Source organism: Notamacropus eugenii, chromosome 4 (assembly GCF_028372415.1).
Source record: "Notamacropus eugenii isolate mMacEug1 chromosome 4, mMacEug1.pri_v2, whole genome shotgun sequence".
Lineage (NCBI taxonomy): Eukaryota > Metazoa > Chordata > Mammalia > Diprotodontia > Macropodidae > Notamacropus > Notamacropus eugenii.
The window spans coordinates 279,709,269-279,728,748 of NC_092875.1; the positions used below are offsets into that span (position 1 = coordinate 279,709,269).

The 19,480-nt window shown below is 38.4% G+C and overlaps 1 protein-coding gene across 1 annotated transcript in view; it reads left to right on the top strand.

The window, feature by feature from the left end:
• RAB2A (RAB2A, member RAS oncogene family) overlaps positions 1-19,480 on the top strand; it is a 119,711-nt gene that overhangs the window by 15,476 nt on the left and 84,755 nt on the right. Inside the window, exon 2 of the mRNA XM_072604657.1 lies at positions 14,660-14,731. Within this exon, the coding sequence (XP_072460758.1) occupies positions 14,660-14,731 (72 nt within the window). The remainder of the gene's footprint in view (positions 1-14,659; positions 14,732-19,480) is intronic.

Consider the following 19,480-nt stretch of genomic DNA (forward strand, 5'->3'; position numbering starts at 1 on the left):
CCATAGAATTCCAAGATATAGTCAAATCTATACCCATTGGAAAATTAAGTTTTTCCTCATTAAGAGCTCTTCCCTGTTCATTGTAATTAATATATTCTCAGACCTAATGCAATAATGACCAACTAGAACATTTTCAAAGGTATTCTATACTTTTCTATATTATTGTTGGGTGTGGTGGCACATGTTTGTAGTCCTTGCTAACCAGGAGGCAGAGGCTGGGTGAATTGCTTAAGTTTGGGAGTTCTGAGCTACAGAAGGCAAAAGTCAGATTAAGTCCACCATCATCATTGTGGTGAGTTCTTTTGAGTGTAGGCAGCCACCAGGCTACTTAAAGAGGGATGAATTGATCTAGATCAGAAATAGTAGGTCAAAACTTCCATGCTAATCAAAGATGGAATCAGGCCTTTGAGAGACAGCTGCATCTCTAGCCTGGGAGAGATAGGGAGACTCAGTCTTTAAAAAGAAAAGAAAATTTGTTATTTCCCATGTTGTGTACCTGCTTCCCCCATTCCCACTTCTGTCTGTTCAATAGAACAAGAAGAAAGTTTTAGCGTATCCCTTTTTGGCTTTCTATATGGATTTATATGAACAGTTTATAAAGTAGTAAAAATGATTATGTTACATAACATGTTAAATATGGTAATCCACCATTCATCCATTACTCATCCTAAATGTCATCCTAAATGTTAGGTATCCCACACTTGTCCAAATGGTTCAGAATCTTGCAACAAACCATATTATAGAATATGTGTAAAGCACTTTTTAAATTTTATCTTTGGTACATTGACTAGTGGGTAGCAAGTCTGTGCCTTTTTATTTCAGTTTTTAATACTTCTTAAGGTATCTTTCCATTTTTCTAAATGGTATATAGTTCTAAGAGCATAATTTGGAAGTGATTTGAAGATTTTAAAAAATCTTTTTGTCTTTTTTTCCACTGACAGATGATTTTTTTTATATTTAAAAAAACTAAAATAACCCCACCCCCACCCCAAACAGCCCCTCAAAACAAACAAAAAATCTAGATTAAATAAAATTTACAGTGGACATACCCAGCAAACATCTGTATGTGTGATGATTAAATACCGTATCTGTTACTGCGGCATGAACCTCAAACAAACAATATACAAGTGTTCTGGGGGGCTGGGGTGGATAGAGGAGGGGTAGGCACAGGTTTAACTCATGGGATAGGGGAGACAGGATGAAGGGGAAGTGAAAGGAGGGAGAAAATCAATTTATTTTTTTCTTCTTAATTCTGTCCATATAAATATATTCATAAAGACCAAAAAGTGGAAGAGGAGATGGGGTGGCAGGAGGAGGGGAGGAATGGGGGAGTGTAGGATCCCTTCGTACTATCCACCCAAAATGAAAGAAATGCATTGGGGGCCAGGATGGGGAAAAAGGGATGTCCAAAAAAGGAGGGAGAGGATTAGAGGGAAAGGGAGGCAGAGAGGAGAGGTGCCACCCAGAGAAAGAGGGAAAAGGTAGCAAAGAAAACCCCAAACTGAGTCTAGAGTGTGTGTGTGTGTGTGTGTGTGTGTGTGTGTGTGTGTGTGTGTGTCTGTGTCTGTGTCTCTGTGTCTGTGTCTGTCTCTGTGTCTGTGTCTGCCTGTCTCACTGTCCCTATGGCCTCAGTCTCCATTTCTGTGTCTTATCTCCATGTATGTTTCATGTCTGTCTGGATCAGCATCTCAATCTGTGCTTTTTCTGCATCCCTTGCCCACACCACCCTGCCCCAACCCATGGTGCTGGCTTCTTCCTCTCCTCTGCCTACTGGGAGCTGGCCCCACTCCAGGATCCTCAGGTCATAGTTCTTTTTGGCCACTTGAAGTTTGAAGTGACTCACAAAGTTGTTGAGGTGGAGGGAGGCATTTTGGGTCACCATGGGTCTGGGGAACACAGCCACGATGGTGTATAAGGCAGCGACGTCTGTGTGCCGGCCATTCTCCGCAGTCCCGTTGTTGTCCCCCCCCCCCCCCCCCCACCATTGCCCCCACCCCCGCCTAAAAAATATCTTTTGAAAAATATTTTTAATCTGAATTCTCCATCTTTGTACATTTGCTGTGGTGTTACGTCCTAATTAGCCACAACTAAATGTAAATGTATCATTGTATATCATAAGTTATCTCCAGAGTAAATATACCTAGTTTCTGCAACTAATGCTTGTGTGGCTTAATTTTACGTTTCCTCATCCTCATGATTGTCCTCCCCTCAATGCATTCCAGTGTGACGCAATTCTTATGAAAGTGGCTCCTGGAGATGAATGGCCAGGGCAGAATGCAGCAAGATTATCCCTTCCCTTGCGTGTGTGTGTGTGTGTGTGTGTACACACACATATACATATATATACACACACATACACTGTATGTAGCCAAATTATAAGATAGGAGCATCACTAGGAGAATATAGAAAATATCACACATGAAGACTATATTCCAGAACATCTATTCTGTTGAGTCTTTGCTGCTGAATCATGTCCACAGACCTCACTGGGTTCCATCCCCTTGTTATTTCTGTGAATTCTTTGCAATATGCAGAATATTACAACTGGTCCCCTCAAAGCAATAAACTAGCAGTCTTCTTTGTGTCTGCTTTTCTTTAATATCTGTCAGATATTAGGGAGTCAGATTTAGAGCTGGAAAGAACTTTAGAGGTCATCTAAAGATCATTTCACTCATTTTACAGGTGAGGAAACTGAGACCCAGAGAAATTAAATAACTTGCCTGTGGTCATACATACATCAATGACAGAGCAGGCCAGATTTGAACCCAGGTCTCCTGACTTCAATTCCAGTTTTTTTCTATTGCATCATTCTGCATTTTGAGAGTTTATTGTGCAATTCTGCCTGCTTTGTCTTCTACCTTTGTACCTCGTTGTTTCTTTTCCCTAAGGGATGTGCCTCCTACTTCTATGCCCCCTTGTTCTTTGAATTTGGTTGGTTTGTAAATGTGTATAAACTCATGCAAATATATACACACATTTGTCTTATATTTGTTGGAAGAAGAGCTATACATTTTATAATGCCTTTTATCATCATTTATTGCCTACTATGAAAAAGCCTTAGCCTAAAAGGCCAAGGTCTCCCACTGCATCCTGGGCCATCTCCAGTCATCTTGATGAACATCTGGTCACTGGATCCAAATGGCTCTGGAGGTGAGGCTGGTGACCTGCACAGCCCTCCCTCACTCAAAACAAAGTCAAGTGCAAGTCATGTCATCATTTCTCTGATGTCATGATCTTCAAAAACAAAGGACAAATATAACAACAGTGTTCTAATTAGCCAATCTTCAGATGAGCCACTCATAATACTTTTGAGAAATTAGCATTTCAGACTAGTGAGCTAATGTCAACCTTCATCCTTTGGTTAATATTAATATAGTCAGAATAATAGTTGAAATAGATCTTTTGGCTCTTACGTTTTTTGTACTTTTTAGCTAAAAAAGGGTTTGGGTTTGTTTTGTATAGTAAGTAATATTGGAAAGTTAAGGATAAGTTTGATTACAGCATTACAGTAGATTTATGTATGAAATTATGCCAGTTTTAAAAAATAACAGCTCAGTATTTGTCCAGTGTTCTTGAATTGGAAATTTCTTTTCAGCATATGGTAGGAACTATATAGAGATGAGACTGAGCCACACAATCTCAACCCACTCACTTCTAAAAAAGAGTAAAGTGGCAGGGTGAAATACCTTAATTTATCTGCAATATAAGGGAACATAGAGGAGACAGTTTGAAACATTTTATGTATATTCAATTTGCATAGCTTTAGACTAGTTACCTGACTTTTATGGTATACTATTTTATAAAATATGAATGGACTTAATGACACTAGCAAACTAATTTGTTGTTGCTAATAGACACATTTTGTTACATTATAAAAGAAATACATTTCACTATCCTGTTGAATTGCATGTGATATCAGGGCTTTATTGATTTAGCCATAATAAATTTCCACAATAGGTAATTTTGTATAAAGAATTTGTTCTGGTGTCCATCCTTACAGTCTCCCCAAAATGAGCTAAGATATCTCTGAGTTTTTCAAATCTCTTTGGTTCTTCCATGGTAGCTAATGATTGATTAATGTCAGGGATGTTGTAGAAGGAATTACTTTTTTAGGAGGTTGCTTCAGGTAATGTCCTAGAGTGCTTTTAAACACCAACATTACATGATTCTAAGTGACAATTAATTTTCACATCCTCTATTCCACTTCCCTAAAATACACTAACCCCAGCTTTCACCAGAAAAATCTTACATAAAGATAAAAAAAACTTAGAGGAAAATTAATTTGTATGATAATATGTAGTACTTCCTCTTTCCCCTCCTGGGTGTACTCATTCACAGCAAAGTGGCATTAGCTTTTTTATCATCAGGGCCTAAATACTGGGAATGTGATATTTTCATTTTTTTTTTTTTTTGGTGAAATTTCATGCAGCACAACAATTTGTAAGCTCTTTAGAGTTATTTGTAATGAAATTTTCTTTACATATGTTCTTGCTTATTAAATTTCACCATTTAGCAGAGCAGATTGTTATATTTAAGGTTGATGTATAAAACCATAGGGCATATATACGTAAATGACTATTTCATGTTATTGTGCTCATATATAAGAAAATCTTGGAATTTACATAAAATTCTTTTTACGTTAAGGATAGATTACATCAAATTCCACTTTAGCACATTTGCCTCATATTTTAATCAATATTCTTTTTTCCTTCTAAAATCACATTTAACTGAATCAGCTAACCTTTCAAAATTTTGAAAGAGTGTAATCTGGAATATTGGGCTTGAATTTGAATCTTGATCTGCCATATACTACCCGTGTGATCTTGGGCAAGTCACTTTATTTTTCTGGACATCACTTTCCTGATCTGTAAATGAAGGGGTTGAATGATTTGATCTTTAAGGTCCTTTTCAAATCTAATTCTGTGATTCTATTATCACTCTGCTTTAAGTCTCTTCCCACTCTAGTACATCCTTCCTCAGTCTTCCTAAAGTACAGGTCTTGACCATGTTACTGTGTGGGATGGATGGTGCAGGTCCCTACATAAATCAGTTACTCAGAGGCCTCTCAAAGTGATGACAGAAAAGAGATTTATTCGATTCTCGAGAAGCGGGACTCACCTGTAGGAGTAGGAAAGCCGAAGACAAAGAAAAGGGCAGTGATTTATATAGACCCTAACGCAAGTCCCTTCTCCCCCCACTGACCATTATCCTCATTAGCTGAGAATATGGTCTTACATTCTAGACACGAAATCTAACCAATCCCTTTTGAAATGAAGACATCGAGGAATTATGTGAGTTTTGTCCAATCATTGAGACCCTAATACATTACACAGTTTTATATCCTTATATGGAACTATTCTATTCTAAAAATATTGTAACCTTGAGCCTTTAGGCCTTACCTCACCCCTGGGAGAAAAATTACAATCTGAGGAGTCTTCACTAAGTCTATCCCACTCATTACTCTGAGCCTGCCTTCCTTCCCCCCCCCCCGCCCCCCCCCCCGCCCCCCCCGTCTCCATTCAGCATTCTCCACTGATTCCATATCATCTCTAGGATCAAATATTAAATCTTTGGCATTTAAAGCCCTTCATAACCTAGTCGCCTCCTGTATTTCCTGCCTTATACCTTACTTTCTTTTCTCCTGCCTCCCCACCTCTACCCCCATGTTACTTGGCAGTCCAGTGATGCTGGCCTCCCTGCTGTTTCTTACCGCAGATACTCCTCCAGAGTGGTCATTTTTCACTTGTTCCCCATCCCCGAAATACTCTCCCTCCTGACCCCCTTCAAATTCCAGCTAAAGTTCCATCTTCTACAAGCCTTTCCTAACCCTTAAGGCAAGTAAGTGCCTTCCCTCTAGATTATATCCAATTTATCCTGTATAGATCTTGTTTGTATGTAAATTTTTTCATGTTCTATTTGAAACCTAGGACTACCTTTTGTCATTCTCTATATCCCCAACACTTAGCATAGTGTCTGGCAAATAGTAGGCTCTTAACAAATGCTTACTGACTCACAAACCTTCCCTGCAGTAATGGCACAGAACTGTCAGGAATTGATATCAAGTTCACCAGCCTGCCTACTTTCTCTTTTTTGAAAACTAGGGAAATTGTTTCCCATTTCGTCCTATGTCACCTTATCCATAAGTTTTCAAAGATTTCCAATATTGTTTTTTTTTTTATTTAACTTTTAACATTTATTTTCACACAATTTTGGGTTACAAATTTTCTCCCCTTTTATCCCCTCCCCCACCCCCACACCCGAGCTTTCTGATTGCCCCTGTGACCTATCTGTTCTCTCCTCTGTCCTCCCTCCCTGCCCTTGTCTCCGTCTTCTCTTTTGTCCTGTAGGGCCAGATAGCTTTCTTGACCCCTTAACCTGTATTTCTTGTTACCCAGTGGTAAGAACATTACATTTGGTCCTAACACTTTGAGTTCCAACTTCTTTAGCTCCCTCCCTCTCCACCCCTTCCCCTTGGAAGACAGGCGATTCAATATAGGCCATATCTGTTTAGTTTTGCAAATGATTTCCATACTAGTTGTGTTGTATAGGACTAACTATATTTCCCTCCATCCTATCCTGTCCCCCTTTACTTCTATTTTCTTATGGTCCTTTCCCTCCCCATGAGTGTCGACCTCAGATTGCATTTTCCTCCCCATGCCCTCCCCTCCATCCTCCCCCCCACCCTGCTTGTGCCCCTGTCCCCCACTCTCCTGTATTATGAGATAGGTTTTCCTATCAAAATGAGTGTGCATTATATTCTTTCCTTTAGTGGAATGTGATGAGAGTAGACCTCATGTTTTTCTCTTGCCTCCCCTCTTTATCTCACCACTAATAAGTCTTTTGCTTGCCTCTTTTATGAGAGATAATTTGCCCCATATAACTTCTCCCTTTCTCCTCCCAATATTTCTCTCTCACTGCTTGATTTCATTTTTTTTTTTTAAGATATGATCCCATCCTCTTCAATTCACTCTGTGCACTCTGTCTCTATGTATGTGTGCGTGTGTGCATGTGTGTGTGTGTGTGTGTACTCCCAGCCAGTACCCAGATACTGAAATGTTTCAAGAGTTACAAATATTGTCTTTCCATGTAGGAATGTAAACAGTTCAACTTTAGTAAGTCCCTTATGATTTCTCTTTGCTGTTCACCTTTTCATGGTTCTTCTTCATTCTTGTGTTAGAAAGTCAAATTTTCTTTCCAGCTCTGGTCTTTTCATCAGGAAAATTTGAAAGTCCTCTATTTCATTGAAAGACCATTTTTTCTCCTGAAGTATTATACTCAGTTTTGCTGGGTAGGTGATTCTTGGCTTCAGTCCTAGTTCCTTTGACTTCTGGAATATCCTATTCCATTCCCTTCTATCCCTCAATGTAGAGGGTGCCAGATCTTGTGCTATCCTGATTGTATTTCCACAATACTTGAATTGTTTCTTTCTAGCTGCTTGCAATATTTTCTCCTTGACCTGGGAATTCTGGATTTTGGCCACAATGCTCCTAGGAGTTTCTCTTTTTGTATCTCTTTCGTGCGGTGTTCTGCGGATTCCTTGAATATTTATTTTGCCTTCTGGTTCTAGAATCTCAGGGCAGTTTTCCTTGATAATTTCATGGAAGATGATGTCTAGGCTTTTCTTTTGATCATGGTTTTCAGGTAGTCCCAGAATTTTTACATTGTCTCTCCTGATTCTATTTTCCAGGTCAGTTGTTTTTCCAATAAGATATTTCACATTATCTTCCATTTTTTGAATCTGCGCGGTATGTTCTGAGATATCTGTCTTTCTCATAAAGTCCTTAGCGTCCATCCGTACCATTCCAGATTTGAAAGATCTATTTTCTTCAGTGAGCTTTTGAATCTCCTTTTCCATTTGGTTAATTCTGCTTTTGAAAGCATTCTTCTCCTCATTGGCCCCTTGTACCTCCCTTGCCAGCTGAGTTAGGCTAGTTCTCAAGGTGCCAATTTCTTCAAGATTTTTTTGGTTCTCCTTTAGCAGGGAGCTGATCTGCTTTTCATGCTCCTCCCTCGTCCCTCTCATTTCCCTTCCCAGTCTTTCCTCCACCTCTCTAACTTGATTTTCAAAATTCCTCTTGAGCTCTTCCATGGCCCGAGCCCATTGGGTGGGCTGGGACACAGAATCTTCGATTTCTGTGTCTTTGCCTGATGGCAAGCATTGTTCCTCCCCATCAGAAAGGAAGGGAGGAAGTGTCTTTTCTCCGATAAAGTACCCTTCAATAGTTTTATTTCTTTTCCCTTTTCTTGGCATTTTCTCCAACCAGTGGCCTGACCTCTGAATATTCTCCTCACACCCACCTCGTCTCCTGGTCCTCCCAGCCAGCGTTTGGGGACTGAGATTCAAATGCTGCTTCCCGCCTTAGGGCTTTTGGGGGGGGCAGGGCTGCTATTCAGTGTGAGAATTAAGTTCAGGTGGTCAGGTCGGGGCAGGGCCACCTCTCATGCTCAGTTCCCTCAGGGGGTTTATGCATAGACCTTCCACAATGGATCCAGGCTCCCGCCCGTTTGGGGAGCCCCTGTCTGCAGCCGCCTCTCAGCTTCCATCTCCTGGGGGGGCCCGAGCCATGGGAGCACCCCACTCCCCTCTCAACCCGCCAAAGAGACTCTCTCACCTACCCCTGTCAGTCACCTGTTGGTGAGGGGGCTTGTGCCACCGCTGAAGATCCCGCCTCCAGAGCCCTCTCAGATCTGTGCCTCTCAGAGCCGCGGCCGCCACCGCCGCAGGTCTGGGCTGTGCTCCGTGTCTGCAGCGCGACGGACCTTTTGCGAGAGGTTTGCAGGTCCCTCTGTGGGTGGGGGGACCCGCATGGCCGCTGGAGATCCCGTCCCCGTAGCCCTCTCGGATCTCCTCCCCTCGGTGTCGCGGCGGCGGCGGCAGGGCTGCCCTCTGCTCTCCGTCCCGGCGCCCAGTCCACGGCGCGAAGGACCCCCCGCGAGAGGTTTGCAGGTCTCTCCGGAGCAGAAATCTCCCTCGCTCCAATACTCCGTGGTCTCTGGGTGCAGAATTCGCCCTGGCTTGGTCCCCTCTAGCCGCTCTGTGGTTTGTGGGCTCAGAGCTATGTGTATGTGCGTCTTTCTACTTCGCCATCTTGGCTCCGCCTCCTCCCAATATTGTTTCAGTAATCACACTTGAAAAAATTTCCAAGATCATAGAATTTTGAAGTTGCTAGGCACTTAAGTTATTTTACAGGTGAGGAAACTAAGGTTTACATAAACTAACCTACTAGTGACTGCCTGTGATGATAACCTCTTTTGTTCATTTCCCATTTTCCAGCATTAACAGCTTATTTAAAAAGGCCAGGATCAAATAGCTTCAATTGTTTGCCATATGTTTTTATTTATGGGGGCGTGTTTGTATGTGTGTGTGTTTGTATGTATGGCATAAGCCCACCTAAGGTCCTTACTGACCTAGACCAAAAATTTTTGTACTGTTTAAGGTTGAGGTTTAAAAGCAGTTTCCAGATTTTTTGGAATGTTGAGTTCCCCTCATTCTTGGTTTGATTTCCGTAATATCTCTTTCTATACTACTTGTATCACAAATATCTGTTGAGGAAAGCACTTTAAGTTTTACAGTACATGTTTGTTGATCGTTCATAATAATAGTAGTAATCACATCATATCCACTATACTGGGTATTCCCACTTTCCTTCTTCCTTCCGTATTAACTCCCCCCCCCCCAAATACCTTTGGTATCCTTTTTAGTTTTTTTAAAAGTTTTATTCAATCTGTTTTTTATGTCATAATTATTTGCTGTTATGATCCCTTGTTTCCACTGAATCTTCCCTTGTAACAAAGGAAAATGAAAAATAAGCAGTAAAATAACTGTCTGACAGTGTACAAAATATTCTACTCCCATCATTCCCCTATCTCCCTGTTGAGAGGAAAGGGGTATATATTTCATCATTTGTTCTGTGTGATCAGGATTGCTTTTTAAAATGATCTTAAAAGATATTCATTTTCATTGATATTTGGGAATACTTCTAAGTCATCTATGTCCCTCAACAGAAGAAGATGAGGGCCAGATGGTTATGTTTTAGTTCTCTGGAGAGAAGTAAGGAGAGAGGCCAGTGTGATGTTGCTAGGGCTAGATTCAAGGTGACTGTTTACCTGAACTAGATATTTAATTATTAGACAAGAAAATGCTGGGGAAGTGGGACTAGGAGGAGGGGATCTGTGATTTCACTGGTATTGGCAACTTTCTCTGCTAGTGCTACTGTGTCTGCTCTGCAGTATGAAGTCTGGGAGCCTTCAGCATTGAAAGGTTGAGTGACTTGCTAAGGCTAGACTAAGCCTAGGTGAGGTCTTATTTACTGGGGACCGACAATCCACTACACCGTCCTGCCTCTTTCAAGGATGTAATTCATAAACTTTTTGGCAGCAGATTAGAGGTCAGAAAAGAGATAAAATTGAGAATAAATCTTTATGTGTGAAAAGCAAGAGGGTGTAGAGCAGCTGTAGATACTTTAATTTTCCTGATTGTTTTTGCTGCCGATTTCATTCTTAGGGGTCTCTGTCAGGTACAAAGAGAACTAGAAAGACTTAGACTACTCCTAAACTAGTTAGACTAGTCATTTAGTTCAGTGGACTCATTCAGATAGCTAATGGATCTCTGTACTGCATATTGACTTAGAACACCACAAATGAACATATCTCTGTTTTATATCTTTTTTTGTAAAACATTTTTTAGTTTCATTTTAATCTGATTTGGGCAGTTCTGGGTGCTGGGGTGAAGAAGGAGTTTTTCATTTTCAATAAACATTTTTTGCCTTATATGTGCCTGGCACTATGCTAATAAGCACTGGAGATACAAATAATAAAAAGACAATTCCTGCCCTCAAGGAGCTTACAATATTAGGGAGGAAGACACAAAAAGAAGGTGGAAGTAGGGTCTCCAGAACCAGTAGAACTGGGGATAGAAAGTTGAGTTACTTTGAAAGTTCAGGTCCTAAGCTCTATAAAGAAAAGGATTTAGGAGGAGTTTAGTGCGCCACCCTCCAGTCCTTCAATCAGAAGAGAGGAAGCTGAGGGTGTTGGGAAGTTGAACATCTATACTGGTGGTTAAACTGTATGATGATTTGAGGTAATTAGCTTATCTTGGGAGAAGGGTCCAGTTCCTTGGAATTTAAACCCCTTTGTTCTGCCTAGTGGAGAGTTTGTAGCTTCTGATGTAGTCCACACTCTTACTTTTTTTCTTTGTAAAATGATTAGGTATAACCAGAATAGAGGTTCTCAAAAATATATTCAGTTTACCACTGGGAGATGACTCTATGAATGTAATAGATACTTAATAAATATTTGTTTTCTTCCCCTACCATCTGGAAGAATTTTAGCATGTCTAAATAAGTATAAATCTGTTTAGCATCCATAAATAATAGTTGCATATTCTTGTATCAAGCATTAGCCCAGTATTTATAGTTTGACACCATTTTAGAATTGTTTCTTCTGTTCTGCATCTTTTCAGGTTATATACATATGGCAGTCCCAGTCCACCTCTTTGTTGACTTATATTCCTTAAGATTTTTTAAAAAAAAATCAAATACATGAACTTTTAGCTCTGATCTTCAAAGTAGAATATTAGAAATATAGAACAGACTTGACAAAGGAAACTGTGAGAAGGTTTGAAACAGCTGCTATAGTAGTCAGGGCCAAAAATCCACAAAGCTTTTTTGCTTATATCTGCCCTTCTCTCTTTAACAGTTCTACTTTCTTCCCACAACTTCAGTCTTTCTCCTTAATTCAGTCACCAAGGAGAAAAAACATCTTTTCATCAGTTGGGTGGTATATTGGATAGAACACTGGACCTAGAAGAAGACCTGAATTCTAATTTATCCTTGTTGTTGTGTTTGTCCTCCGTTTTCAAAGACCATGACATCAGAAATGATGACATGACTTGCACTTGACTTTGTTTTGAGTGAGGGAGGGCTGTGCAAGGTCACCAGCCTCACTTTCATCTTCTGAGCCATATGGATCCAGTGACCAGATATTCATCAGAATGACTAGAGATGGCCCAGAATAACTTTAGACACTTCATAGGTGTATGTCTCTGGGCAAGTTGATTAATCTCCCTAAGCATTAGTTTCCTCATTTATAAAATGGGGTTCATAATAGCACCCACCTTCTAGAATTGTTGTGAGGGTGAAATGAGATGTTTGTAAAGTGCTAGCTATGGCCATTCATTAATGACTATAGCAAAGGAAAAGAAAGAAGTACTTCAAAAAGATACTGAGGTACAAAGGAGAAGAGGCAGCTCATGACTCTCATTTTCTCAGTAAAGAATGTAGTATGGGTTTCTGCTAAGCAAAGGTAGAACTTCCCAATTTGATGTAACTTTGTAGGATCATAGATTGGGAGCTGAAAGCCACGATAGAGTCCAACCCCCTTATTTTATAGAATCTGAGACTAGGAGGTTAAGTGACTTGCTCAGGGTCAATTAGCTCCTAATTGCGGTAGAATTTAAACTCCTTTCTTCATGGTTTCAGGCCCAGTCCTCTGGTTTTTGCCACCTAGTTCTTATTTTCTCTTTACTCTTGAGAATGCCATCATCCTTGCATTCACTTGCAAATAAGGTTTTCATTCCCAGCATATTTGTAGGAGATACATTTTTTGAGCTTAAAATACTGTTCAGCAGCAGTTTTTGGACCTCAGTATAAGTGCTAAAGTAATTACCATTTTTCAAAATCCATTTAACTGTGCAAATGACAAGCTTCCAATTAAATTTCAATTGGAAGTGGATTAATCTGCTGTGCAAAATGACACACTAAATACAAATATTAAGAGAAGAATCTAATAGAATTCTATAAATGCCTTTTTCAAGAGATGGATATGCTTAATTGAAATCATATACTTGTGGATTGATGTCAGTATTTGGGAGTACTTATGTCTACAAGACATTTTCAGAGATTAAATACTTAAAATTTCATTACAGATTAGCATTAACAGATAAACACTTGCAGTTAATTTTGATGATAGGGAACACTAACTTTGAACTCCAGTTAAGTGAAATTTATCCTCTAAAAAAAAGTCCCTCTTTCTCACTAGTAGAGCTGTATTAATTTTTTTCCTTTACTCAGTTATTTTATTTTGAGTTTTGTCAATAAAAATTTTGTGAAATTTTATTTTCTCTTCTTGCCATGTAAGTACCTGTATGATATCCTTGATTTTTGCCTTTTGGCCTGTAGAGCCTAAAATATTTATTACCTGGATCATTATTAAAAATGTTTGCTAATCTCTGATTTAAGTAGATAAGTCCTAAGGATTTATCTGAAACAATATAGGTTTAGCGACTTACCTCAAGTCACAGAGCTGGTAAGCGTAGGATGTTTGATTTGACCCTCAAGCTTCAGGACTCCCATTCAGTCCCTCAGTGTACTCTCCCTAACTGTCTTATAATAGAAATAATGAATTGATCAGGAGATAGTTATACCCTATCCAAGTCCAAAAATAATTGTATCTTAGACCAAAGTTACTGTCATTGATGAATGTATAATTTAAAATTAGGAAGCACAAATGTGGAGGGTTCAAAATTCATACTGATGCAAAGGAAAGTGAAATGAGATTTTCATTTAGTTCTGTCCCATGTTCCAATTCTGACTACCATCATTTTGGGAATTGGAGGTTTATGGAAGAGAAAAAAAGAAGAGAAAATGCGGGATATGTCAGTGGGATACTTCAGAACCATTTAGAGGTGAGGGAGTAGAATTACCATCTAAAAGAAAAATAAAAATCACCAGTACTTGTAGCCCCCCAGGTTTGGGGGGTTTTGGTAGGGGATTGGAAATGACATGTAAAAGTTTAGCTTCTTGATTTCCTGTAGCTCCATTCTTCTCTATTCAGTCTCACTCTGGTGTGAATGCTTTTAGTATACCAATCGTCAAAAGAATCACCATTTGTGTAGGGGTACCTAGGAATGACTCAAAGAATTCTAAGTAATTCCCTCCGGTCTTCCTACCTCCTCATCTTGCTTCCCTCCTCCTAACTTAAAACAAATAAAAGTATTACAGGATTTTTTTGTGCTCTAGTAATTTTCCCTTAATTCCCCTCCCCACCCCCCAATTTCTTTTTGTCCTTTGTTCTTTGAACAAAAACATTTAAATAAAACCCATTGAATCATTGTCTCCACCACCATTCAGATAACGGTTTACAAGATAGATCGCAGTGCCTGAGATGTAATAGATGCTTAATAAATGGTAGCTGACTGACTGACTGACAATTACATTTAGTCAAGAGTTTTTCTGCGGGCTAATGTTTTCATTAACATCATTGTAGTCATTGCATATATTCTTGTGGTTCTATTCTAAGTAAATTTCATAATGCCTTCTAATATTTATCATGATTTCTCATTTTTGCTATTTCTTATGACGCTTTATATACCTAAGTTTATTAAACCATTCTCCAATTAATAGAAGATTACTTTGTTTCCAGTTATTTATTACCACAAGTATGCTGCTGTGAATATTTTCATATACAGTTCTATAGATTTTTAATCTATTTTCTGTTTTCATAATCTATTTTTTCAAAGAATTTTGAAATAAATATGATGCTTTCTAAAGCCCCATGCTATTTAGTGGGTCATACCTTAGTTCTTCCTTTTGCTTTTTTTTCTGTTTTTTAAAAACCATATGCCAACAGTAATTAAAAGATATGTGTACATTTCTTTCAGGTGTTGGGAAATCATGTTTATTGCTACAGTTTACAGACAAGAGATTTCAGCCAGTGCATGACCTTACTATTGGTAAGTTTCATAAATTCATATTTTAAATAAAATTAAAGGGGGATGGGAAGGCATTACTAATCATTTAAAGGATATATAGTGTTGTTGGGGTAAAGGATCCACATTAGTATAATTCTAAGATGAGTGAAATTGGGTAGGTTTCTATGGAAAAAAATTGAATCATAAACGCTTTTAGGTGCCACAAACAGGTACAAAGTATTAAATATCCTGTACTAAAAGATTGAACATTTGTCACCCTAAATGTTTTACAAGATGAAATGAGATGTTTATAGAAGGAAAGATATTTTTTACCTGGCTTTGCATGAAGATACCTTCTCCTATCCCCAACTCTGCTGCCCGTTCTGCTTTTGTAAGGCTATACTTGGAGGAAGCCAAAAATCTTCCTCTCTGCAACTTCTAAGTAATTATTGCTCATATTTTTTCCACTCTGGGGCCAGGCAAAATAAACCCACTATGACTTCCTCTGTCAGTTCTTCAAATATTTGAGGAAAGCTATTGTGTATTTTTTCTATCTGCTCATCTTCAGCATGAACATCCTTAGGACCTAGATTTAAAATCCTGGCTTTGCTACTTAACAACTGTGTGGTCTTTGACAAATCACTCTTTTGGCCTCAGTTTCTCATTTGTAAAATGAGAGAGTTGATCTTGATACTCTGAACTTTCTAGTTGCCTTCCTCTGGACTCTTTTCAGCAAAGTCCTTCCTAAAATGTGATGCTCAGAAGTGAATACAGTATCTCAGATTTGTGTACTAAGGACTGTCAGTGCCCTAGTTCTAGGCATTGTGCCTCATCTCATGCAATATAAGATTAGATTTGCTTTTCAGGGGCTGGCATATCATACCCTTGACTTATGTACTTTTAGTTCACTAAAACCCCCATATCTTTTTTTTTTCAGTTGACGACATTCTAGACAGCTGTCCATCTTGCCCTTTGCAAAGTTAATTTTTTGAATTCAAATATAAGATTTTGCATTATCTAAACTCACAGGATGAAGGTATATCACAAACAACTTTACATAATTCATTGAATAATGTGAGTTCAGAAGAGGTCATGTTTGTAATACGGGATTTAATTTTTTAAAAATTTAAATTGTGTGTTAGTCTAAGGATACAAAGGTAAAAATGAAAAACGTTCTTCTCAAGGATAATTAGCTTGCTGTTGGCAGGGAGGAGGATATAGCATGTAAACAGATAGTAAATATTTCCTGGGCTGTGAATTTTGAGGGAGGCTACACTTTTTATAACTCTTTCAAAATTAGGGCAAACATTCATGAGTCCAAATCATCTGATACCACTATTATTTATATCATTCCTAGATTAAAAACATGGAAATAAGATGAACCTCTGATACAAACTAAGATATAGGCCTAATTACAAAGAAATAAAGCAGGGATTCATATAAAATTTCCCATCCTAGTTTAAATTCCATTTGTTTTCTATAATTAAATATATGAATACTTTAGAAGATACAATTATATACATATCTGAAAAAGAAAAAGATCAAGTCATCATAGTTCTGGCCTGAGCACTTAATTCTGAGACCTAATCTTTCCAGAGAGAAGAATGGGTGTCAGGCTAATGGCCAACAGATATTCCAAATAGATTGTTTTGGTGTTAGAGAGTGGAAAAGCTGCGTGTCACTGGCTGCTGCAATGGGGTCCAAGCTATAAAGACATAGTAGGCACTTAACAAATGGCTAGTCGTAACTATTGAATGAGCGATTATTGATTAGCTGACTGAAGAAACTGGGAATATTTAACCTGGAGCAGAGAAGGCTTAAGAAGGCAGAAAAAGGAGTATAATAGCTATGTTAAAATAATTTCAACTATCATCTTTATACAGATGATTCTCAGATCTATTTATCTAACTCTTAACCTCTTTCCTGACTTAACATTTCCTATTTCCAACTGCCTGTTGGACATCTGGAACTGGATATCTCATAGACATCTTAAGCTCAGTGTGTCCAAAACTGAATTCATTCTTTCTCCTGGGACTTCCTTCTTGCCCCTTCCTAACTTTTATGTTCAGGACAAAACTACGTCTCTCATACATACCTTCTTCTATTCTTGGATTCTGCTGTCCCCTTGGTAGAGGCCTTCTTTTCTGTAAGCCTGAATTATAGCAATAGCTTTCTGGTTTGTCTCCCTGCCTCGTGATTTTCTCCACCCCAGACCGCCCTTTACTCAGCTGTCAGACTAATCTTACTAAAGCACAATCTGGCCATATTTCCCATTCTATTCGGTAAACTCAGCTGGCTCCTTGTCACCTCTAGTATCAAATATATCTTCTTTTGGGGTTTTGAAGCCGTTCATAACCTGGACTCCTACTTTTCTAGTCTTCTTATACATTACTCTTCTTCGTGTACTTTATGATCCAGTGACACCAGCCTCCTTTGCTGTTCCTCTCACAAGACTTATATCTCCAAACTCTGTGCATTTTCATTGGCTGTTCGCTATGGTTGGAATTTTCTCCTCTCTCCTTCCTGATCTTAGCCTCCTGGTTTCTCTAGATTCCTTCAAATTCTAGCTAAAAGAAGCTTTTTTGGGTCTCCCTTAATGCTAATGCCTTCCCTCTGAAATTACCTCCAGTTTTTTCTGTGCCTATCTTGTTTGTACATGCTTGTTTGCATGTTGTCTCTCCCATTCAATTGTTTTCCCCTCTTTCTTCTTTGCACTTTAAACAAGCACTTAACATAGTGCTTGGTTTAAAATAGGCGCTTAACGAATGATTGTTGATTTCAAGAAGGATTTGACTTGTTCAGTTTGAAGTCTAGGACAAATCAAAATGGGTGAAAAAAAGTTACAAAGAGGCAGAATAAGCTTGAAGTCAGAAAAATCTTCCCCAGAGAGCTATACAGAAGTGGGATTGGTCTATCTTGAGAGTGAGTGCATTCCTCATTGAAAGTGCCCAGGCAGACTGAATGAATAAGTCCTGGACATGATTTTGTTCATGTATGTATTGGACTAAGTGCCCTCTGATGTCTCTTCTAGCTCTAAAATTCTGTGACTGTGAAATACAGATTACTTTTTAAAAGGTAAAATCACTAACAACTGGTGGATCATGAAAAGCCTTGTGTAGTAGGTAGGTCACACTTGATCTGTGCTTTGAAGAAAACTAGAGAAATCCTAAGAATTGGAGGTAAGGAGTGGCTACATTCCAGATATATATGCCTTATAGAAAGGCATAGAAGCAGGAAATGGATTGTCATGTAAAGGGAATAGCAAATAGTCCAGTTTGGAATGTAGAATGAACCAAGTTAAATAATATGAAATGAGTCCAGAAAAGAAGCCCTTTTCTTTGTATTTTTTTTCATTATTTCTCTTGGAATTTTTTTTTCCAAGAAAAAAGTAACGTTTTATTCTTTCAGACAGATTTTTTAATCATTTTTTCCTACCTAAATTTTTGGTATGTCACTGAATAAGAAAATTAATTTAGATAGTATAATGTCTTTCTACTTATTTGGAGATGTTTATTGATAGGGTTGTATCCGTTTTGGTAGATCGTAAATGTTGTATAAATAGTTATTTTGAATGGAATTTCTTCTTTGGTAATATATAGAAAAGATTATTTGTGTGGGTTTATTTTATATAGTGTCACTTTGATAAAGTTATTGTTGCAAATAAAATTTAGTTGATTCTAAAGTTCTCTGTGTAGAATAATAATAGGTAACATTTATATAGTACCTGCTATGAGCCAGACACTGTGCTAAGCACTTTACAATTATTATCTCATTTGATCCTCAAAACAGTACATAGGGAGGTAGGTGCTGGTACTATCCTTATTTTACAGAGGAGAAAAGTAAAGCAAATAAGTGACTTGCCTAGGATCACAGACAAGTAAGTGTCTGAGGCTAGATTTGAACTTAGGTCTTTCTGAATCCAGGCCCACTTTATGCACTGTGCCACTTCACTGCCTATTGGTAAGTGATAAAATATTATTGGAAAATATGCGTCAGCTTGAGTGAACTTCCTTTGTTGAACATATAAAAAACATGGATAAGAATAGCATAAAATGAGTAAGCATAAGTGTTTTGAAATAATTGCCTTCTATGTGCCAAGCGTTTTTCTAGGGCAAAGATCAGCCAGCTACAGCTCTTGCCTGTTTTAGTACCCAGGTGAACTAAGAATGTTTTTTTTACATTTTTAAACGAAGCTTTATTGTTTCTAAAAATGCAAAACAATTCTTAGCTCCCCTTGGATTTGGCTCACCAGCCATAGTTTGTTGACCTCTATACCAGGCTTTGAAGATAGACAGAAAAGGAAACTCCCTTTCCTTGAGGAGATCACATTCTACTGGGGGAGATAACTCGTATATAGACAAGCAAATAAGAATACATATACAGTATGAATGCAAACATAATTTTTATATTATATATATGGCTATTTTGCTGAAGTTAGTGTTTTCACTTTATTTTTTTAGTTGTCTCTCTTGGGTTCTCTGTGTAGATTATCATCTACAAATGTAACTGGAATAATAGCTCACATTTATATATCACTTTAAGGTTTGCAGAGCATGTTACAAGTATCATCTTATCCTCACATCAACCCTAGGAGGTAGGAGTTATTATTATCCCCATTTTACAGATGAGGATATTGAGGCAAGCAGCAGTCAAGTCACAAACCTAGCAAGTATCTTAAGTCAGGATTTGAACTCAAGTCTTTGTAAGTCTTAAGTCCTGTGCTGTATCCGTGGTACAATAATTTTGTTTCTTCTTTGCCTCAATTTCTATATGATGCTATAGCTAGCATTT